The sequence below is a fragment of the Dermacentor variabilis genome, chromosome 4 (genome assembly GCF_050947875.1).
Source record: "Dermacentor variabilis isolate Ectoservices chromosome 4, ASM5094787v1, whole genome shotgun sequence".
Lineage (NCBI taxonomy): Eukaryota > Metazoa > Arthropoda > Arachnida > Ixodida > Ixodidae > Dermacentor > Dermacentor variabilis.
This window is the reverse complement of record NC_134571.1, coordinates 17374702-17399187: the sequence shown is the minus strand read 5'-3', so window position 1 is coordinate 17399187 and position 24486 is coordinate 17374702. Positions and strand designations below refer to the sequence as shown.

At 46.3% G+C, this 24486-nt stretch overlaps 1 protein-coding gene across 1 annotated transcript in view; it reads left to right on the top strand.

Moving 5' to 3' along the window:
- The window catches only part of LOC142578721 (rho guanine nucleotide exchange factor 17-like), a 247716-nt gene extending 223531 nt beyond the window's left edge, over window positions 1-24185 (top strand). Inside the window, exons 21-24 of the mRNA XM_075688231.1 lie at window positions 864-1012; window positions 8427-8601; window positions 17152-17322; window positions 18970-24185. Coding sequence (XP_075544346.1) covers window positions 864-1012; window positions 8427-8601; window positions 17152-17322; window positions 18970-19268 — 794 coding nt within the window. The 3' untranslated portion in view covers window positions 19269-24185. The remainder of the gene's footprint in view (window positions 1-863; window positions 1013-8426; window positions 8602-17151; window positions 17323-18969) is intronic.
- The last annotated feature ends 301 nt before the right edge of the window (window positions 24186-24486 follow it).

Below are 24486 nucleotides of genomic sequence, written 5' to 3'. Positions count from 1 at the left end.
TGCAATAAATGTTGTTATCTTCACCAGTAGCTTTTGTGTCTGTTACAACCAAGTGTTGCAACTGCACTTTTGCAAGTTATAAGCAGCTTATGGGTTTGCACAGCTGCAGGTAAACATTTAGGACATGCAATTAGCAAAGGAAGAATGGTTGTGCAGCTTAGTATTAAACTTGTGTATGCCGTTTAGTATTGTGAAATCTCTCAAGTGGATAGCATACTCCTATATCCTGGAATGCAGGCTTATGCTACTAGAAATGCAGTTTTCTTTTTTTTTTTCTTTTTGTGACTTCTTTATTCTGGAAACTTCTGGGAACAGCATAAAAACGGGCAAAAGGGTGCAATCACTGCTTTTAGCCATACCACCTATATGACTGCAACGAGACGTCATCTTGATGGCTGTATTGCTACTGTATGGCGGTTTCCCTTTAAAATTCTGTTAAGCTGGATTATTTTACAAGATCTAGAGTGAGGGCACTTCATTACCCATAAATTTGGTAGACTTCTGTTAAGCTGAGCTACCATTTAAACAGACAGATATTCAGTCACTTCATGCATGCCTACATGTTAAGTGGAGTCCACTTTAGTTTGTAACATGCAACATGGCCTATACCAATCACTGCAGCCACAGCCTACACATCATCCAGTGCTACAGGTATAGCATGCAACTTAGTTGCGTTACATTTTTTTAGCCAACTGTACACATTGCTATGCAAAAGCAGCTTTGTTAGTTACTATAATGGCAATGCTAGGAGAATGCCAGCAAACTTGAAAAATGGAAAAATCGTTTGCTGGCATTCTTATAGCGTAACCATGTACCACATAGCCCAGAAAGCCGCTCTCATGAACTATAATGGCACTTTCCAGGAGGTGGGTGGAACACGAATGATCCTCGGAAAGTGCAAGTGGGAAGCAGTGTGGCACCAGTGCTGCGAATGCTGGCTGTTGCTGGGAAGTTATGGTGCGGCTGCCAAAACTACATCAAGGTTCTCAGCACTGCATCCTTAGAAGTAGAGGTATGTAGAAATGGCGTCAAATGCATTTCAACAATTTCATTATTCTAACGGAAGACATGTGGAGTCCATGCCACTTACGATTTGTAAAGTTCCTAGGATGCACAAGTTAAGGGAAAACATACCTTAATACAAACTGCAATTTTAGTGCATCAGCATCCTTAGGGTACTTCACACACTCTCTGAGGGCTAAGTATCCATGTATGTTTGTATCTATGTTTGTATCTATGTTGGTATCTATGTTTGTATCCTCCATTTCTTCCCACCTTGCTGAGTCACTGGGTTGGTCTAATGGGTAGTGCACTAAGCTGCTGTGCCGAAGGAACAGGGTTCGAAATCAACTGTCGGAGCAATTCGGGTCAATGAGTATGTGGCGATGTGTATATATGTGCCGCTCTTCAACAAACCTATTTCATGCCGACATGGGTCACAGTAGATGGAGTACCGGGTAGGTACTGCTGTATGAAGAAAATCTGATGTTGACTTGAAGCACTGGGTATGTGCCATTCAGTTTGTGCTGGTCTTCAATGAACCTCTTTGACGCCAACTTGGGTTACTGGGTCTAGCAGCCATTGTCAACCTCCTTGGCCACCTTTTATATATGGAGCATTCCGGCACGTGTGTCTCGTGCCCCATGCTGTGAGCTGCGAAGTCAGAAGAATAATAATAAAGAAAGAGAGCTTCTTTGGCTCCTGCTATCGGTCCGAACAGTTCTCAGGCCTTTCATTTGCTGATTTGCACATGGTTGTAGTGGACCTAACCTCGGTCCCTATAACATGGTGACTCGGATGTGATTGTACAGCGAGCACGACGCCATGGACGAGGCTATGAACGAGAAACCGACGACCAGCGCAGAGGGCCTTGCCACGGGGCAGATTCAACCACCACAATATCCTGCTCCAGGTGGAGGCCATCCTCGACCTTTGGTGCATTACCTCGCAGCGTGTGAGATTCCTCCAGCCTGTCTCGGCACTCCCTACAGAGGTGGTTGAGGAGTTTGAAGGTGTTGTGGATGCACCTCGTGACACCAACCCCTATGACCACTTCAAAATGACGGTGCTGCATCGCAATTCTGTGTCTGTGCGCAGGCACCTCTCGCAGCTTCTCAACAAAGCGGAGCTCAGCGACTGTCAACCGTCAGAACTTCTATGTTGTATGCAGCGGCTCCTCAGTGACTGCAGACTGGACGCAAACAACCCACTGCAGCGCGAACTGTTCTTTCAGTGTCTGCTAGAGGATCTGGTGATCTCCTTGGCTACCACACAAGAAGAAATGTCCCTCAACAATCTTGCAGAGTTGGTTGACCGCATTGCTGACTATTCAACAAGAGGTAATGTGGCAACAACGATCATTCTGCTATCGCACCTCGAAGATCGGCAGGTTTGTCTGAGCGAAAGGTTGGCAAATTTGCTGGGACCATTACCGCACTACAGTCATCACCTCACCGTCATCAGCACGACCACAATTGCGGTCCCAGATTTCCTTCTCAGTCCAGCTCCTGTTCTGCTCCTTGTCCTGGCACATGCTGCTTGTATTACAACAAATTCGGTGCCAGCGCGTGTCAGTGCCATTCCCCTTGCAGCTGGCAGGGAAACATGCCGCAGAGTCACCGATGTTGGCTGGGGACTCTTACCGTATGACAAGCCGCCTGTTCTGTGTCACTGACAGGCTTGCCGGGCAACGATTTCTTGTGGACACAGATGCAGAGGTCAGTGTTGTTCCTGCTGCGCAACTAGACCGGCAGCGTGCAAAAAATAAAACCACGCCCCTTTATCCCAACAGCTCTTCTATCAGCACATATGGCCAGTCTTCTCTTACCACTGATTTGGGTCTCTGACGCACCTTCCGACGTGTGTTTATTGTTGCAGACATGCGCATGGCCATATTGGGTGTAAATTTTCTGACCTACTTTGCCCTCAGTGCTGACCTCCGCACTCATTGCCTCATGGACAAGACAACTAGGATGTCTGTACAAGGCATCCTCATGCCTGTGACATCAACCACTAGAACAGCACCCCAGATACCATCATCTGCGTTCGCCTAAATTCTGTCAGACTTCCCAGTCATCATGAAACTTTTCAATCTTGAGCTGCCAGTACGTCACGTCACACATCATGTTGTCATGACAGGGCCCCAGTGTTCTGCCGACCCAGACGCCTCGCTGGTGACTGCCTTCCCATGGCAAGGAGAGAATTCTTCCACATGCTGTAGCTGGGTATCATGCATCCTTCGACGAGCAGTTGGTCTTCAGCTCTCCACATGGTACCAAAGCATGGCTTAGGTGATTGGTGTCCATGTGGTGACTACCGTGCACTCAACGCACGCACCGTCCCTGATCGTTATCCACTCCTTCACTATCACGACTTTGCAGCCAACTTAGCTGGAAAGGTAATATTCAGCAAGATAGATTTAATGAAGGCCTACCATCAAATCCCTCTTGAGCCAGCGGACATCCCAAAGCCTGCAATTGTGAGCCAACTTAGCTGGAAAGGTAATATTCAGCAAGATAGATTTAGTGAAGGCCTACCATCAAATCCCTCTTGAGCCAGCGGACATCCCAAAGCCTGCAATTGTGACACAATTTGGGCTTTTTGAGTGCATCCGCATGGCGTTCGGGCTGGGAAACGCTGCTCAGATGTTCCAGAGGTTCATCAACGAGGTCACTCAGGGCCTCCCCTTTGTCTTTGCATACCTCGATGACTTCTTAGTGGCTAGTATTTCCCCCTAGCAGCGTAGCAACCATTTGTGCCTGCTATTTTCTCAGAAGTCATCTCGATAGACCAGATCAAACCAGCTTACCTAGCGACCTCATCATCGTCATCCACTTTGAATGATTCTACAGCTGCTGAAATGTCAGATCTACCCGATCGCCTGACATCAAAGGCTGTTTCTTGGGCATCACTGCTATTAAATAGGGGGGGGGGGGAGCCCTCTAGCAGCCATTGTCATCCTCTTTGGCCACCATTGGCCAATGTCATACAGCCATTGTCATCCAAGTGGCCACATATATGGCCACTTTGGCCATATATGGCGAGCTCTGCCGCTTGTGTCTCGTGCCTCATGCTGTGAGGTCAGAAGAACAACAAAAAAAAGGAAGATGCCTTCTTGGGTTCCTGCCATCGGTCCAAACAGTTCTCAGGCCTTTCGCTCACTCACTTACTAACAATTTACTGTAAAAATCCATCTCCCTCGCAGTGATAACAGGCCAAATGTTTACGAGAGATCTCCAACCTTTGTGCGTTATGCTGCGCTGACAATTACTTTGGGACCCACCTTGCACACACATTCCGAAAATTTAGCCTGTCGTGTAAGATGAAATATGCTGACCCATGACTGATATGTAAAGTATTGGCCATTTCGTCCTCTGTGATTCACCTGTTTTCCATCACCATACTCTCAACAACTTTCAAATTGTCCTCAGTCTTTGCTGTTGTGTTGATGGCCTACCCGACCTTTCCTCGTCACATAAAGAAGTTCTTCCCTGTTTTAAATGCTCTATCCATTCATAGATCTTGCTTCGCCATAAACAACTGTCAGCAAACTGTGCTTGCATTCGACGAATAATTTCCGCAAGTTTAACAGCTTCCTCAAACAAAAAGCGAATCGCTGTCCTCATTTCCTCCTTGGTGCAGATCGACAATGGGGCTGCCATGTTTAACGGTCTGCTACACTCTAACAACTAAGACGGGAATAAGAGTGACACATTCCATAGAAATGTTGCAGACAACACTAAGAAGTGTTGCAGATGACACTAATTCAGTGCTGGATACTAGCAGTGTTACCATGCCCTAGTGCGAGAAATTGCAAAAGTCCCTTTACTTTTTGATTTCCCCTCGTACAGTTATTCTCTTGAGTCTACTGAGCACTTGTAAGCTCTTGAAGTGCTTCCCTTCTTAAGGCAAAAGCTTAAAGAGAAGCTAAAACGGTTTTCAATTTCCACGAATTGCTTGGGTTGGAAAGAACAGACCTATTAATTTATGGTTCTCAATTTTTTTCTTCGTTTTGTTAATATAAGGGGTGGAAATCGCTTTCTAAATCGCCCCCCGCGGACATGCCCTGTCGCTTCCCGGAGCACCGGGTGAGGAGGCAGCAGGAGGAGAGAACTGCCGAGAGTGACGTCATTCCCGGAGACCGTGCTGCGAGACCTGTGTGCTGGCATGTGCTGGCATGTGCTGGCATGCTTCTTTCCATCCTGCGCTTTACTAAACGATGCTACGAGAGATCTGCCGCCGCTGACGTTTGTTTCCTTTTGCAATTTTCGTTAACTGTGATTCCTTTCTATGCATCGTGAGTGCCTACAGCCAAGGGCGCCCAACATGACCTCGTTCTGTGCAGCATTCGGCTGTGTGAACACAGGCAGGTGAGACGGTGTGGTGTTTCACATGTTCCCGAAGGACAAGAAGCTTGCAGTGCAGTGGGTCCGTGCGATGAGGAAAGATAATTTCGTGCCAACAAAACGAACTGCGCTGTGCTCGGACCATTTCCACGACAGTGATTATCATCGGAGCTTGACAACGATGCGGGCAATAGGTATTCCAATTAAATCTGCGAGACTGAAGCCCGGCGTTGTTCCGTCTATATTCTCCCACAAGAGAAACACCTCGCCACCTCGAAGAGCGGCCTTCGCCAAGAGGCGCTCAGTTCTGAATGAAAAAAAAAGAAAAGAGAATTTACCCATAGAAACAATCCGTGTACTTATACGGCTGCTAAAATGTTGTTTTAAATCAATTCGCTTTTCGTAATTTTTTAATTGCAGCCCGTTGCAGCAGCTTCACGTGCATACTCGCGCGAGCAAGTGCCGCTGGCACGCTGCGAAGCATAGACGGAAACATGGGAGGAGGAGGAGGAGGAATAAACTTTATTTGTGCACAGCAGATTTGAGACCTAGGCCTCTACCTAAATGACGGCCTCGAGCCCTTGGGCCCTGGCGGCATCTTCGGCCTGCTGGATTGCCTTGAGTTGGTCTTCCGGTGCACAGCTGAGCAACGCGGTCTCCCACTGCTCTCTGGTCTTAATTATTTTATTCTGTATGGGTGTACGAGCACAAGCCCAAACAATATGTTGTAGGTCCGCCCTTTCTTCACAGAATCTACATCTATCCGTGTAAAGGTCCGGGTAGTAGCGGTGGTAGGCCACCGGGTTTGGATATGTATCTGTTTGTAAGAGGCGCCATGCCGTCGCTTGCCGTCTATTTAACGAGGAGTGTGCCGGGGGGAAATGGGCCCTTCCCAATTTATAGTGTTTGGTGATCTCGTTAAAGCTGGTCATCCGGTCTCTCTCCGTTCCCAGTATTTGTTGCGTGTCACCTGCTCGGCCTGTCAGTTCTCGAGCCAGGTTGTGCGCTATTTCGTTCCCGGGAAGGGAGGAGTGTGCGGGTGCCCAAATAATGTGGATGTCGCGATCTCCACGAAAGTTGTTTAAAATTCTCAGTGCTTCCGGCGAGATTCTTCCCTTTGCATAGTTCATGACGGCTGTCTTGCAGTCGCTTACTACGATGTTAGCTTCTGTGGAGGCTATTGCCAGTGCTAAGGCAGCTTCCTCCGCCACCTCTGCCTTCCACGTTTTTACCGTCCCACTAACTCTGCAGTCACCCTCTAGACTCGTAGCAACTATGGACATACTATGTCCATTTGCGTACTCCGCCGCGTCCACATAGACCACGTCCCTGGCACTACGGAATCTTTTGTGGAGAGCTCTCGCTCGTGCGTTTCTTCGATCTTGGTGAAACTCCGGGTGCATGTTTCTGGGGAGTGGGGGTATTGATAGATGTTCCCTTATTTTCCTTGGGATGTCTCTCCGCACTCCGTGCTGTGCTTCGTAGGTTATTCCGAAGTAATAAATTTTGCTGACCGGACTTCTTGCATACCTTCCACAGCGTTGCACCTGAGGTATGAAATGGAGTATAGGCTTGCCTAGCGACATTTGACGTGTGGTTGCAGCTACCGTAAAGTTACCATGTTTACCATACGGCGGCACTAAAACTGCATAATATCTGTATGTCAACACTAGCATGCAGCACGCATACCGATTCTTGATCGAGCCACAATCGTAATGTCGTCGAACCATAGTATGAATATTGCACACATAATCCCCCTGGCCCTCTCTGGATGTGTATGATAAGCAACTTCCATGATTGTACCTCGCAGCACTGTATGTGCGCGCTTTGAAACGTGGCACTTATGTTCGCGATCGTGTATCAACATGCAAAAAACCACGGACCTTTATACAAGCAGCGGCAAGGTGCTTGACATTGCGGAATTGCACCCGTGTTTACAATGTAAGGAGAAGTTAGTGCTTCGGCACTCTTCCAGCAGCAAGTTCCCAGTGACAGTTTAGCGCGTTTTTTCTCCGGTCATTGGAACGTGCAACTACATAAAAAAACATGCATACCAGCTAAGATTTCTAACACGCGAGAAGGTGCACACATCGCTCTTGCTGTTGGCACACTCAACATCGTTGTTGCCGCCGTTACCGCCATCGTTTTCTGTATCGGCTGTCGGTTCGAACATGCACGGCGAAAATACAAGCTGTCCAAGATAGTGAGAACATCCCATAATGCTTACAACTCAGCTGTGAAGCCAGAACATAACAGCATGCTACGCTCTGAAACAGCGGCGGCGACCAGCGATCCCTGTGAATGACGTCACAGCGTCCCGACCAATCACGAGCAACAGCGGCATTCGCGCGATGCCCTGAGGTGCTGGTGCGCGTTTTCTTGCAAAAAACAGTTGCTTGTGTTTGTTTACGCCCTTTTTAAACGTGATATTCCTGTTGAGTGAACTCAAAACTGTACATAGCCGCAGGGAACTCATTTTTTTCAAAAAGTGTTTCAGCTTCCCTTTAAGTGGCTCGTTGCAACGGCTCATACCCCAAAAAAAACGGCGTCTAGTCCAGTGACACAGAAAATGTCATCATAAGGAATGCTCATACTCCCATAAACAAGCAAAGATGCAAAGAAGACAGAAAGAGAGAATGAAAGAAATATTGAAAGAACCTTTAGCTAGAGCATTAAGTGCTTGCATGTGTCGTTGAGGAAGTCGACCTACAGCGCCATACGTTTACTTCACCTGCGGCTTGTTATATCTTGCAAGAAGTCTGACCCCTCCAAACGTATAACTTTATGCACTACCACGTGAGTAGCAGACTTTTGCCTTCACGTGTTACAGGAACGTAACTTGCTGCCTATCTATTTATTTTTCTTTCACAAGTTTCGGGTACTACCTGCCCTAAATGAGTCTATGCCGTTGGGTCGTTGGTTGGGTCTATACCGGTGGGTCGGCGCAGCATAAAATTGTTACCAAAGAAACATTTTTAGTAGTATTTTGATTTGCATTCATTGTACATGTATAATGATTTAACGTACTGGAAGCTTTCAAAGAAATCTGAAGTACAATGTAGCTGTGGTTCTTTATTACAGCATTCTTTCCAAGTAAGCAGTGACTCATCACGAGCTGTACTGTGCATGGTAACGTCCGGCCTTGGTGTCTGGCTGGCCATTCAGCATAGTGCAGTCATCCGGCTATTCCACGCCACCAGTTATGAGTGCCTGCAGGATGTGAACATTGCACCTGCTGTAACCAAAATGCTTTCAGGTATGCACGTGAAACTTTCCTTTTCATGCTCATCAAACATTGGTTGTTATTAAAGACCTTTTCTTTCAGAGCTGTTTAGAGAGAACCGGTGAAGTAGATGCTAAACAAGGGCTTTCTCGAAACTGAGAATTCATTACTAGTGCAAGGAAATTTATGCAAATGGCAGCGAATCATGAATAACAGAAGAAATTAATTGTAACAAATTTCTGATACAAAAAACACCAGACAAGGAAGGCATAACAAGAAAGAAATATTCGAAAAATAAACTGAGTACCGTATTTACTCGCATAATGATCACACTTTCTTGTCAAACAAGTTGACGCAAATTCAGGAGTGCGCTCATTACGCGGGTTAAATTTCCCGCCCCCAAAAATTTTATCCTGCATTTGCTACGGGATGACAACAGGTCAACAAATAGGTGGCTGCCGCTGTATGTAGTGCGGGACACCAAAACAAAAATGGCAGCTGGCGGAGCAGGCCGAACGCGATTTTTTTTCTTCTTGTGAGTACATTACGTGCATTGAAACAGTTTCTTCCGTATCAGTAATGAATAATATAGTTAATATCGGCAAGTTTGTGGCAATAACGTAGCCATGTCCACTTTGAAGGGACAGAAACAGATGGGCGCGCTTAGCTGCCATTGACATAGCAACACATGGCGGGTATGCTGCGGAAATTGCGGCATTTGTCTTCACTACTATCCTAATACGGCACGTTTCTGCTAAGGTTGGGCGAACATCTTAGCTGTGTTACAAGCGTCAGCGTATGAATAGGGTACACTTCTAACGTATCAGTGTAAACGTGGCTGCCATCGTTGCCGCTCGTGGTTTGTTGCGTGCCCATGAGTGCAGACGAGAATTGAAAGGTGCTTTTTTGTTGTTGTTGTTTACCACAACCGTTATAAAGCCTACACATAATAAAGGCAAGTTTGGTTGTAGCATTTTTTGGCATAGAAGTGCGGAAAGGGATAAAAGGAATGAAATGGGGCATCTTCTTAAGAATGTTTGGTGTGTGCAGACCGCTTGGTTTGTCTTGAAGAGTCCTTCACATAGCATTCGACAGATGGTAAGTGCGATCATTATTATCTAGACTTGGCACACGACATATTGCTGTGGCAAGTTTGGGGTGTGATCATTACACGAGAAATAAAAAAAATATATAATTTTGACGACAAAATTCAGGGATGCGATCATTACGCGAGTGTGACCATTATGTGAGTAAATATGGTAAATTGGCCAGGACAGGCAAAAAAAGCCTATGCAGGTCTTGTCCAAGAGCATATTTCTTCATTTGATCAGTACGCTTAAAAAGTGGCAAACAAATTGTGTTCTTCTCACTGTAATAAATAGGCCCCTGCAAGCTCATGAGTATGCTGATCACTGTATGTATCAATAGAGTAAAATTCCAGTTGATTTGACTTTCAGTATTTTGGTTAATTCGATCCCAGCCAAACGTCTCCGCCAGTGCCCACAGATTTCTGTGCCCAAACTTTATTTTGATCATGCGATGGACCTTCAACAGATAACTGGATTTGAATGGTTGGCATGCACGTGCCTGACCCCATTGGTGACCCTAATCATGACCCCAATCATGACCCCAACAGCTATAGTGTCTGTCTTGGCAGGGCTTAGATTTACAGAAAATGCATAAAAGACACATTATCTATGGAAATATGGATTTTCAGCCTATCTTTGGCCGATCTTGAAGTGAAAATGGCAACTCACAATGAATGATTTCCAATTTTATGGAATTTTTCGATATAATCTGCACCTTTTTTCCAAGAGAAATTGTCTAGCTTGTCTGTGCATTGCAGTCATATTCAAAACTGAAACCTCATTCACATTGTTAGCCATGATAGCCAGCTTCATTGCCATTGTCACGACAAGATCATGGCAGAACAAGCGAACAAGTTTTCATGTTGGATGGCAACAGTTTCGTGCCACTTTCAATCTTTAATTACAGTAAGTTACTTTACATGCCGAGCTAACGGCAACACAGTTGCATCACATGTTTTCGGCACTCTAAAGAAATGGTTAGCTTAGCTAGGCATAGGCCACCATCCTGTTTATGATGGTTGCAGAGCCACCTGAGAAATACAATAGTATATCAAACATTATGGAACACTTGAACGACATGTTATTGTGGTCCATGTGCAGTGATAAAATGCTGTTTGGGTTAGACAATGATGGACATTATGTGTAAATAAATTTCTGTTTTCAGAAGGAAAACTCTGTAGGTTTCTTCTTATTTGTGTTTGCCAGAATCGGAAAGAGATGCGTAGCAGATTTGGGTGCACATTGTTTTGTATTTATACGAACAAATGAAAGCGGGTGACAGATTTGTTATGGGGGGGGTATATGCATTAGAATTGGGCAAATACTGCCAGGTGAAGCGGTGGTATGTTCAAAAGTTTTTTATGGTTCTTCTTTTAATTTGGCCCACTGGATAACTGACCAATCTGATTCGGTGAGTCTTGTCAAGATAAGGTTAATGGAAGTCAGCTGTATAAAGTACCTGACACTAAAGGTTCACAGCCACATCTTTGGCAATAGCTTGACACGAGGGCGATAAGGAGAAGCCGTGACCTCGGTTTCTTTTGTGGCCCTTAGAGACTGCATGCACATTCTATAAAATGGTTTCGTTGCTGCTCTTTTTAATATATTTGTTCAAAAAACATCAATGCCTTCTCTTTGCTTGGTTCTTGTTTTAAGGTTTTGCAAGAAATTTCAGAACTGTGCATACAAACTTTCCTGAATATTGTCGCAGCCTAGTAGGAGACAGGAAAGCCGGCGTAGAGGACGTATGAAAGCACTTTATCAGAGCAGTCAACGCGACGTCGTTGTCGTCTGTTTTTCCACTCGCGCGCTACTTCAGCGTCGTTCTCATCGCCTGGCACGTACCCGCGACGACCGTATAGGATGTGGCATTTGCCCCCCCCCCCCCCTTTGAAAAAAGAAGGCATCGTCCCGATGCACCAACCGCCAAATTTACCAAGGAGGCTACCGCTATAGAACACTACAGCAACGGTCTGTGCACCGCCGAAGGCTGTGCACAGACGGTGCAAAGTTGAGGTCATGAGGAAATGTATGGCTTCATACGAAGCACGTGCACAACCTCGGGAAGATGCCGCCGGCGTTTCGAGCAGTTATGGCTTTCGGGGACAACTTCATAATTCACATCGCTGATGCGGCGCAGAACTGTGTACGGGCCGAAGTATCTTCGCAGGAGCTTTTCAGACAGCCCCCGCCGACGAATCGGAGTCCAGACCCACACCTGGTCACCGACGTTGTATGTGACGGGTCTGTGCCGAAGATTGTAGTGTCGGGCATCGTGTTCCTGTTGTTCTTTGATTCGCAAACGCGCAAGCTGCCTAGCTTCCTCTGCGCGTTGCGTAAACTCCTCGGCACCAGTCTCGTCGTCACCGCACTCGTGTGGCAGCATTGCATCCAACATTGCTGTCACTTCGCGTCCGTAAACGAGGTTGAAAGGCGTCACGCGTGTTGTCTCTTGGCGAGCCGTGTTATACGCAAATGTAACATATGGTAAAATCTCGTCCCAGTTCTTGTGGTCAACATCGATGTACATACTCATCATGTCTGCCAGAGTCTTATTCATACGTTCTGTCAGCCCATTGGTTTGGGGATGATAAGCCGTGGTCTTTCGGTGAGTGGTACCACTTAGTCGCAACACAGTATCCAGAAACGCACCCGTGAATGCAGATCCTCTGTCTGTTATGACCACTGCGGGAGCGCCATGCCTTAGGACGATGGCTTCGACGAAAAATCGCGCTGCTTCAGCTGCTGTTCCACGTTGGATAGAACCTGTTTCGGCGTATCGAGTAAGATAATCCGTGACGACGATTATCCATCTATTTCTGGCAGTAGACAGTGGAAACGGACCTAAAAGGTCCATGCCAATTTGTTCTAATGGCGCTTGTGGTATCTGAACAGGATGCAGCAGTCCAGCTGGCTTGCCGGGTAGGGCTTTGCGGCGCTGGCAATCCAGGCATGTCTGTGCATAACGTTTCACGATCGACGCAAGTCTCGGCCAGTAGTACTTTAGCCTAATTCTTGCCAATGTCCGAGTGTAGCCTAAGTGACCAGCGGTCGGCTTGTTGTGACAGGCATGTAGGACTTCCTCGTGAAGAGATGCGGGAATGACGAGTAGGTAGCTGCTGCCACTAGATGAAAAGTTCTTTTTATAGAGAATGTCGTGGCGTAAGCAGAATGAAGGCAGCCCTCTGGCGAATAACCTCGGCACGCTGCTTGTTCTTCCCTTTAAGTAATCGAAAAGAGGAACAAGTTCTGCGTCCTCGCGTTGCTGGCGTGAAACAGCCACTGTATCTAGCACGCCTAGAAAAGCCGCATCATCATCGTCGTGCACGGCAGTCTCAACAGGAGACCGAGAAAGGCAGTCGGCATCGGCGTGTCATTTCCCCGATTTGTATACAACAGTGAAGTCGAACCCTTGGAGCCGAAGGCTCCAGCGCGCAAGCCGACCAGCTGGATCATTTAAATTAGTCAGCCAGCAAAGTGCATGATGATCACTGACAACCGTGAAACTCCGACCATACAAATATGGCCGAAATTTCAGGACGGCCCACACCAGTGTGAGACATTCTTTTTCTGTAGTAGAGTAGTTATCCTCCGTCCTTGATAGCATCCCGCTGGCGTAAGCAATCACTCTTTCGGCGCCATCCTGCCGCTGTACAAGCACTGCGCCAAGACCGACATTACTAGCATCGGTATGAAGAATCGTAGGGGCGTCTTCATCAAAGTGTGCGAGCACAGGAGGCGTCTGCAGCCGTTGCCGTAGGTCATCAAAAGCCCGTTGCTGGTCTTCACCCCACACAAAGGGGACATCTTCTCTGGTAAGATGTGTCAATGGCCTTGCGATACGCGAAAATTCCGCGATAAACCGTTGGTAGTAGGCACAAAGGCCCAGAAAACGTCGCACTGCCTTTTTATCTGATGGCGTTGGAAAATTAGCGATGGCAGAGATTTTATCAGGGTCAGGTCGGACACCTTCACGACTAACAACGTGACCGAGAAATTGAAGTTCTTCAAAACCAAAATGGCACTTTTCAGGTTTCAAAGTTAGACCGGCTGAGCGTATTGCTTCAAAGACCGTCTTTAGTCTCTGTAAGTGTTCCTCGAACGTGACGGAGAGAAGAATCACGTCGTCAAGGTACACCAGACAGGTTTGCCATTTTAGGCCTGAGAGTACCATGTCCATTAGTCGTTGAAACGTTGCTGGCGCAGAACACAAACCGAAGGGGAGCACCTGAAATTCATAAAGTCCATCGGGCGTCACAAAAGCAGTCTTCTCACGATCTCTCTCATCAACTTCTATTTGCCAGTAGCCGCTTTTCAAGTCCATCGACGAAAAGTAATGTGCATTTCGTAGCCTGTCCAGTGAATCGTCAATATGCGGTAGCGGATAAATGTCTTTCTTTGTGATCTGGTTGAGTTTTCGATAGTCGACGCAGAAGCGCAGGCTGCCATCCTTCTTTTTCACCAATACGACAGGTGATGCCCAAGAACTCTTAGAGGGCCGAACAACACCGTCCTCAAGCATGGTCTTCACGTGTGTTTGTATTGCCTTGCGCTCTTTAGGTGCTACACGATAAGGATTCTGCCGAATTGGTCTGGCGTCGGCTTCGGTGACAATACAGTGATTAGTGAGCGGCGTCTGGCTAACTCGTGACGTGGATGAGAAGCAGCTCTTAAACTCATCGATGAGCTCAAGAAGGTTGTTGCGTTCCACGGGTGATAAGGTGGGACTGATGTCAACCACAGGGGCAGGCATAACCACGGTGGACGTCGCATGCTCCACTGAGAGGCAGTCCTGTTTTGAAGTAAATTCGTCAAAGTAAGCAACAGCCGTGCCTTTAACAGTGTGCCGACGTTCCCTGGTAAAATTTGTCAGCAGGAGTTTAGCATGTCCGTCGTGTACGTTAATTACGGCCCTGGGGATGGAAACCCCTTGACTCAGTACCAGTGCGTCGATGTGTTCAGCGACGCCAGTCCCGGTGTTCAAGTTGTCGCAGATTACAGGTACGAGGGAACAGCTTCGCGGCGGAAGCGTGACGTCGTCGTCGGCGATACGTAAGCGAGGTCGCTGGTGTTCCGCGGGATCGACGTCGTCTGAGCCCATAGAAAATGTGACGACGAGGTCACGGACAGTAATCACTGCACCGTACTCTCTCAAGAAATCCATCCCCAATATAAGTTCCTTACAACACTCAAAGAGAATGATGAGGGTGGTGACAAAGGTTGCACCGGCGATTACTATCCTGGCTGTGCATTTTCCGATCGGCGTCATCAACTGGCCACCGGCAGTTCTGATGTTGGGCCCTGTCCACAGCGTCTTCATTTTTCTCAGCCTATCGGCCAGCTTTTTACTTATTATCGAAAAATAGGAACCAGTGTCGACGAGAGCGGCCACTTAGTGGCCGTCAATGCAAACGACAAGATCGGCGCTGATGGCATCGGTTACAGGGGGTGTGGTTGGAGTCATCGGAGTTGCAGAGTCGTAGATCATCGGAGATGGGGGCTCTTGGATATCTAGCCGGTTTGCAACCTCACCCCCGGAGGTCGCTGCGTCTAGTTTCCCTGGCGCGGGCTAGGGGACCTGCCCCTAGAGGCGTCAGAAAAATCGTGACGGGTCGGTGGGTTGTAACGAGCCGGAGAAGGGGAACACGATCGAGGCGTCGTTGAACCTTCTGGCCGAAAGTTTGTAGAATTTCCGTCACAGCTACGTGCAGCATCAGACACAGGGTAATTGCAGTTGGGAAATCTTGCATACCCAGCCGCGCAGTAGTGGCACGCGTGGTAAACATGTCCTGCTTCACCGCAATGAAAGCATAGTGGCCGGCGGTCAGCGGTGCACCACAAATCGGTCTTTCGAAACGGGTAGCCGGCAGGGGATTCGCCGTAGAAATGAAGCGCAGCGATCGACTGGCGGCGATACGGCATAGTTGGCGGTGGCTGCGACTGTCGAAAATAGGGCGTCGGAGGTGGTGGTGATGGCTGCGTCGTAGTGGTCGACGGTGTCAGCAGCATTGAAGTGCGGGAGGTGGACGACAGACAGCTTCCGCGTAGGTTAATCGTCACAGCACCGCCTGCCAGTCGGGCGACGAAAAGGCCTCTCGAACTTCCTCCCGAACAATATCAGCGACAGAAGCCACCGCTGGTGCCATGGGAGAGATCCCGAGCTGCCGGATCTCCTCTCGCACAATCTCTGATTACTTCACGCAGAGACGTGCTGCAGCTCTCAGGTAGAATAGAAGTATCCACTGGCGAGCTTTTGCGGTCATATTGGTGGTACCGTTGCTGTAGTGCCCGTTCTACAGCGGTAGCCTCCTTGGTAAATTCGGCCACTGTCGTCGGTGGGCTCCTCACGAGCCTGGCAAAGAGTTCCTCCTTGACTCCGCGCAAGAGATAGCGCAACTTCTTTTCTTCGGCCATCTCAGGGTCTGCTCTGCGGAAAAGGCGGGCCATGTCTTCTGCAAACATGGCAATGCTCTCGTTTGGTTTTTGAATACGGGATTCGAGTAGGCACTGCGCATTGTCTGTTCTGTCGGTACTAGTGAACGTGTCTAGCAGCTGGGTGCGGAAGGCATCCCATGTGGTCAAACTTCTCTCCCGGTTCACAAACCACGTCCGCGCACTGTCTTGAAGTGCGAAATAGACGTTAGAGAGCTTTTGCTGGGAGCCCCAGTCATTATAACTGGCGACGTGCTCAAATTGGTCCAGTCAATCTTGGACATCTTCAAAAGCGTTGCCATGGAAACTTTCTGGTATCTTAGGATTCTGCAGCGTCACCTGCGATGGAGTTGCAGTAGCCATGGTGGAAGTAGGTAGACGCGTTCCAGCAGGGTCCTGCAAAGGGTTGAACTCGGGCGTCAGGCCTAGCAGGCGGCGACTGTACCGGTGAATAGGAGTTTCGACAAACGAAGGTGATTCCGCTTTCGAGGTATGGCTCTGCGAAGGGGTGCCGAGCATGAGGCAATCCTACCCCGCACCTCCACCAGTGTCGCAGCCTAGTAGGAGACGGGAAAGCCGGCGTAGAGGACATATGAAAGCACTTTACCAGAGCAGTCACCACGACGTCGTTGTCGTCTCTGTTTTTCCACTCGCGCGCTACTTCAGCGTCGTTCTCATCGCCTGGCACATACCCGTGGCGACCATATAGGATGTGGCAATATGTTAACAATATCAAATGAAATAGCATTGTGGCATTATGGTTTTTCTATTCGTCTGTTTTCTCATATTATATAGTATAAATTCATTTGCTGAAGCATTTATTATTCAAGATGTAGGCACTTGTCCATTATATCACAACAGTGGCATCATCATTGATAATCCTACTACTACTCTTTCACTATTGGTCACTATGCTGTATAGACATTTCGGTATTTTGTCACATAAAAATAATTATGATCATGAATATATATAGATGTGTATGTGAATATACATAGCTCACACTGCACGCCTATCAAGTGCACTGGCGTACTGTGGGCTCAGTTCTCTTCCTTCTGTGTTGCAGCATGTGATGACATAATTCGACAGCACAAAGCGGCGTGCCTCCGAGTCACTGCCCTGCTGGCCTGCAAGGACCTGCTCTGGGTTGGCACCAGTGCGGGTGTGCTGCTCACCCTCCCCCTCCCCCACCTCACCTCGAACACCAGTCGTTTGGGTAGCCCGCCCAACATTGTCGGTAAGGCCGCTCAGCTTTGTGGCGTGCGAGAACAGTGCAGTGTAATAGGCAGTCGTTGACAAGTCACGAATAGTGTAGCTTAATGAAATCCATGAAAAGTCGTATTGAGTGTTTCAGTGGGCATACGGACTCAAATTGTTAGAATTAGGAGATTTGACATAAAATTCCATGCCTTTCTTTCTTTATATCCTATTTGGTGTGCGCTTCTTAGCAATAAATTTGGGCCATCTCACTGAGCCGTCTACTCTATAATGAAATTATATAATTTATGCTGGCCAGAATTTACAGCAGTAGCCGACATCAAAAGTACATGTATTGCTATAATTGCCAACGAGCCCATTAATTGACTAAATTCAGCTGAGTAACCTGTATTTATTAATCTTTGTGCACATGCAGCATCCGTGGAAGTGAAGCCAGTTGAGTGCTCAAGGCGTGCACCCATGGAAGGAATTCTGAGATTCGCTAACTGGTGAGAATGCAGTGTGAAAAGAACAAGGACAAAGAACATGCAGTACACATCAGTATGAGCAACATCCTGTGTACTGTGTGTTTTTTGTCCTTGCATTTTTTTCATTGCATTCTCGCCAGTTATGAGTCAACTTTCCTGAATCAGTCCAGGGGTTGGCATCACTTGAGATATACTGTGGTGTTGCAGGAAGTCTATAGGAGACCTAGCCATAAACTGCAGCCTCTGTGGTAAAAAAGTAGCATAAACAGCAGACTCTGGTTGAATAAAACTGCCAGCACTGCCTTTGCAGCCAAAAATAACTAAACTAGTAATTAAATTAAAGCTTGAATTGGCTTCATTTAATGGCCAACAGTAAGTGCAGTGATTACATACCCCGTACAAATAGAATGCACCTATCAGTAAACTTTAGCTAGACAGAAAGCTTACCAAAATACCGTTGCCCTCACCAGCTGTTCCACTATAAACAAAAGAACATCACATCAGGTGGACATCCTCACATCAATGTAGTAGAGGATTACACCATTTTTTGCAGCTTAGTAATATTATGGCAGCGACTTGTATCATTTCTTGCACTCTAGCTTTAATAGTACTAAATTAACAACACTCAATTTTTCCAAACAAATGAATTTTTAAAGACTTTCGCGCCCTTTGCTTCACAATGCATCGGGTATAAGGAACACCCTTTCTTTTGCAGAAGGCATTGATTTGGTTAGAAAAAGCTTATCAAAAATTAAATAAAGGAAAAGTAGCAATTACATTGCAAAGCTTCTTCAGCAAGGACAGAAGGTCCCTGTTAAGGCGTTTATTCAAACGTGACCTCAGTTATGATCCCATGGGATATCTCGACCAATCAAACAACAGTCCTCCTAAGTTGACAACCTTTTCTAGCCCTAATTGATGATAAGGGGAGGCAACTTGTGAGTGCTATAGATGTAATTCCCCATTTGTTCTGGACAGTTGTAGAAGTGGGTGCCTGGAAGGATTGTTGAGAGGCATGGCACTTTGCAGGACAGCTAACTTTATAGTATTCAGTACATGTATTGCAAATTGTTCACAAAGAAACAAGCTGAAATTCATTCTTAGTTGGGTAAAACTGGACCAAACTGAGCTGCAAAAATTTTATAGAGAAATGTATTTAGTCGCACAAGGTTGCTCAGATGGTGCCTCTAAACACCCAGGCGTGCCTCACGGTCACACGGGCCACGTACGGTTCCTGACGGCTGTGGAGACGACGGAGCCCGCGGGGAGCCGGCACCACCACCACCGGTCACTGCGGTGCTCGCGTGACAGTGGCGCCACGTCAGCATCGGTGGCAGCCTCGATGGCCAGCCGGAGGGCATCCCTCACACCGGCTGCAGGCTGCCGCCTGCTGGTCATCAGCGGTGGCGACGGCTACGAGGACTTCCGCAGCGCCGGACTGAGCGAGGCCGCCGGCCGAGACGACAGCACCAACCACCTCTTGCTGTGGCAAGTGTGATGACAACGAGGTCTCGCGGATCGCGCCTGTGGGAACTCACCGTGGTGCAGGGTCACGGGGAACGGCCACTTGGAGCACCACAGACGACTCATTCATTCGCTTAGAGGGCGCGTGGTTAGTAATAAGTGGCTCATGTGAGTCAGAAGCATGGTATCTGCCTTTAACAGCAAGTCTGTTTTCTTGCGCACAGTTTAGCATAACTGCTGAAATTCCACCTGACTCTCTAGCTTTATGAGAGATTATAATGGGAATTTCTCAAAGAAACCCGAATGACCACACCTACATTTAGTACCTGTTCTTGAGGGCCATAGTATGCTGTTATTGGTGCAGAGGCTAGTGTTGAGAGAACGGCAGTTAGCCAGGACAGTAACAAAGGCAGGGCTCCATAGTCTCAAGTTTTCGATTGCTGCGTGAAAGAAATCTGATTTGAATTTCAGAGCAGTGAGCAGAAGCTGGAATGGGATGAATGAAGAGAGGACACAGTGTGTTACAGTGTGTGCTTTCCCTGGTAAACCCAGTTTTTCACATTGTCGCTAATTTTTTTTGCATATCTATTAAAATCTAACTTCCTCACGTCAGTTTGTGTATTGAATTTAAAGAAAGCGAATTTGAAAAATTTCATTACTTGCAACCTGCCACTGAACAGGTATGAAGTCAAGAAAGTGGGGATAGCTGTGTGGCGTTTGGTTGAATGCTGACTAATTGTGCATCTTCCAAGGCAGCTTAGATGCAGTTGGTTTACCATATTTTTGTGCATATCACCCGCACCAAATGTTCAGGACAAAGGGAGAATCCGAGTTATGATTGAGGGTTGCCTTTAGGTTTGGCTTCACTGCATTGTGATCCATGTTACTATGAAGCCGCATTCAAGGTGAAAGTCTCATTATTATAATACTGCACCTGAAACAAAGTTAGTATAAATGCTTAGCACGCTGCTATAGATTCACACTGCAGTTGAACAAAGAGCAGCAGTGAGCGCATTGATGATTGCTGTATAAAAACAAAAATCTTTCTAGAGCTTTGCTTTGTCACATGAGAACTTGAACATTGTTGTATTTTGTTATCTATGCAACTATTCTCCCCCTTTGTTTCCAAGGGCTGTTACTGGGTGTGCAGGTTATACACAGTAGCAGGTTATGCAAGCTAAATCATGACTTGTCTGAAAGCAAAATTCGGGCTAATGGGAATCAGTGAAGTACATTTATACCTTCGGTGCCGAACCAACATGTTTGAATATAGCTTTGACAATTACTACACGGCAACTGCCTGCGAAGGCAATTCATCGAGCTGCATGAAAATCTTTAACAATGTTGTCAAAGTTCATTAGGAAGCATGTTTTTGATGATAAACACCTAAATAATAGATAAAAAATAATTTCAAGTATAAACAACTTTTCATGTAATGCTAGCAATAGCAAAGGAACATTCCTTGGTGTAAGCTTCATTCAAATATTCTCTTAAGCTTGAAGACAGGTTTTCGTTCTTATAGGAATTTCCTAGAGATATGCTAAGGTTTTGTTCATGGATCTTGTAATGCAGGGCAGTTGACACGTCCATCATTAAAAAATTTGTTGACATTCTAAAGACCTTCTATCAAGTTACCATGGCCCTCAGTGAACTATCTTTCAAAACGCTATTGATGTTCAGTTTAACTTTCATAAACATCTGCGAGGGATTAGGCATGTGTGTCAGCTTTGTAAAGCGCAAGATGATTGATGGTGTGGATATTGTGTGTCACATATTGCTTCGATTAGATTAACAGGGCTGTATTAAAATGACAGTGGGGCTAAGGGAAGGAGAATACTGTTGAGGGCACTGAAGCATTAGGCAGAATGTTGGCATGACAACAAAATATGCAGACATAGGTTGATATCTCTCGACACTGGATAAAGGTAATTGAAAGTCTCTGAGAGAGGACTTTGTCTTGTAGGAAGAAGCTTAAGATACATTGATGGTGGTGTTCACACTGTCTGACATTTAATGTGACTGATTTGCTGCTGTATCAGGCCTTTTGAATTGCTTGTGGTGCCCTGAGAGCCTTTTTCAGTGACCCTGACATTGCCTAGTAAATGCTGCCACCACGAACAAGGGGGAGCATTAGGCCTTGTGATGAGACCGGGAGCGCGCGCGGTACCTCCTCCACTGCAGTGGTATACTGGCGCTGGTGAAGCTCGGTGACTGTGCGACTGTGCCAAGTCTTTTAAGACTGAACTCTGTGGTGTCCACCCCAGAGAACTCTTCAAGAAACTCCCACACCTGACTGTCCCTTTCCCACACATTGGGTGGCAAATTGTTTCTCTCCTTTTTTGTGTGTGTTTGTCTTTTCTGGGCTTCGATTCAGCTCAGAGAGAAGTGGTGTGTGGCCGGTGCTGTGCACCTAGAGACTCAGCATACTGCCGCAAGTGCCAAAGACATTGAAATGTGGTTGTGTGTGTCACCAAGGCTGCTTGCAACGGCTGACACGGCACCTTCTTCCGTGCAGGCCAAGTGCAACGCGCCAGCTCTTGTTCTAGCGCAACATTGTTTTCTCGCTGCAAATGGTAGCCGAGGCAGCGTTCTCCGAAAATGGCCCCTCAGTAACGGGCGCCAACATTGATGTTTTAGAAAAAATCGGGCTATTCCTGGGCACCTGCGATTGGGTTGAAGTGCCATCCGTGTTTCTTTGTGCACAACAGCCACTGTTAGATTGTCCTTATTTCGTCCCTATGGACCTGCTCCACCACTTCTGTGGGCACCATGTTTGTGCGTGGTGAACAAGTTGTATCATGTTTCCTCTCTATAATGGAATGGGATGAAGTTCACTTTGTGGAGTTATCTTTCAGCAATGGCTTGCTTGGCTTATAGAATTTTAAATCTTCAATTAGATAATTCAGAAGACCACATTTTTGGCCACCTTTGATTCCTGTAAACCTCCCTTGAAGGACAGACAACGATACTGTGTAACATAGCACTTACTTTTTCTATGTGTAGCATTGTTGGGATTAATTATACAATGGGCGCTTCATCCAGTTCTTTACATGTCAGCACAGTGCACATTGTGTGACTTTGTTCCGTGTCTTAGGCCCGATGATGCTTGTCATAACATTGGTAAAGAATCCATGTGGTACTTTTGGGAAGATTTTACACAAATTGTCTGCTAGGAGAATGTTTCTTCCCTAGTAGTAACTTTGATATCTTAAGGCAGCTGGAATACTCATGTAAGAGTAATGTCGTAGCATATGTGCCTGAATGTTCCATTAGCAGGGGCAATGACAGAGGCAACAAAATTGTAATATTAAGTTGCGTGAAGAGTCATATATACATATGTACCCATATATATTAGATAAACCTTAGGCCTACTGTTAATAAGTGGAAGCTTGCGCCTAATCTTATCTTTTATTCATGGCTGTCTTCCGACTTGCCCAAGGCTTAGCTAGGGCATGTAAACAGTTGTGCTCAGACCCTTAAAGCTATAGGGGTTCGAAGCTCTTTAGTCTTTTGCTAGATAACAGCTGATGGCTGAAATGCATTTATAATGTTGAGCATGGTGGTCTGGAACATTTCTATAGATGTGGGCTTTTTGTCACAAAGTGGGGCATTTATACTCTGTATTGGTAGCGTAAAAGAAGAAAAAATGGACTGCTCAAATTTCTGACTTATGAGCAGTGCCTTCATGTCAGCTCTGTTTGCACAGTCTTGCTAATAGTGGTAGTTTATGGCCCTGATGAGGGATTTTTAAGTTTGCATTGTGTACTGCTTGGTTGTAAGAAGCACTGCTAGATAACACTTGAGTAATGGCACGCTGTGGTTCTTAGTGACAAGATATAAAGCACATCCTCTGTCAGGTGGTACCTGAGCAATATGCCCCTGAAAATAATATTGTCTGGCATCTATACTTGCAAAAAAAGGCACAGTGAAAATAATTCACTCCTTTAACTACAAAAGGAAGCTTGAGTGGCCCAGAAAGGTTTTTACTGAAATTTCGGCTTGGTGATCTATCAATGTCAAGGCAGGCTAGTGGTGCTTCACATGACAGCTTTACATGGTTGTCATGGCGTTATCATATTTAAAATATTAACACGCCAATGATGACATGACCTTTCTGAGGCATTTAGTGCAATCTTTCTCCCATTATTTGAAATTCTTTTGTCAGGTAGCCCTGTGCCACATCTTTTGACTGTTTGAACTGAAATACTATTAGCCCAGTCTCAACTGATAGCAGTTGGGTTTTGTTGGTTTCCAGGGTTTCTCTGATGAATCAGAATGACCTGCTCATTCACATAATCTAGTAGGTACCAGTTGAAAATTTTCTTCTTTAAATGTACACCACTGATGTGATGTGCAACAACACGTCTTGTGCAATCAGCTATTCGAATGAGTGGTCCAGACCAGCCTTGGATGGTTGGGTGGTTGGGGGGAAGGGTAGTCAGTTGATTCAATGACAACGAAAGCACAAATGCAGGGCGGCCTACACTGTCCCAAGAAGCACTTTCCAGGCAGCACTTGCAAAGTTGATCATTTCATCACACCACAACGACGAATGTCATCACACTCATTACGCACGCATTTGTGTAACACACTATGTTCAGCTGCACGCCTCCCCAGCCACGTATGTGGAGATGTTTGTTTATGATCAGTCTGCTGGCAGGCAGGTACTTGCCTGTGTGTATACAGCTTTATTCTTTCTCCTTGTTACTGTTTGTTCTATGAGGACCTGTTGTCATATAATTGCCGATTACTTGAACTACCTTGTAAAAATATTTGTAACTAAGAAATGTGTACTCGGTTTTGCACTGATGGCAAGACACAATTTCGGCACCACTGCATGTCGTGCTATAAAAGCGTCGTATTTTTCTGTTTGTATTTTCACTGCTTTACTCATCTCTGTGTAAACATTGCACTAAACAGAAGTCAATGAAAACAAGTCACAAAACAAGTATTCACTTGTACTGTGCTTCATGTGCTGTGGTTTTTTTCATTATTTTACAAAAGGCATATATATATTTAGTAAAACGAATCTCAATGCTTGCCATGTGAAATAGCAATGACATTTGATGTCTCTCTCAATACACTATTGTTATCTCGCACAACTGCCAAATCTTCATTTATCCACTCGAGAGCCTGTAGCTGGGTTGGAAGTGAATCATGCTAAGCTCACTTATCATCACTAGTTCACAGCCGGGAGAGGCACATATTTGCAAAAGACAGCACATATTGCTGTCTCTCAGATGCTAATATAC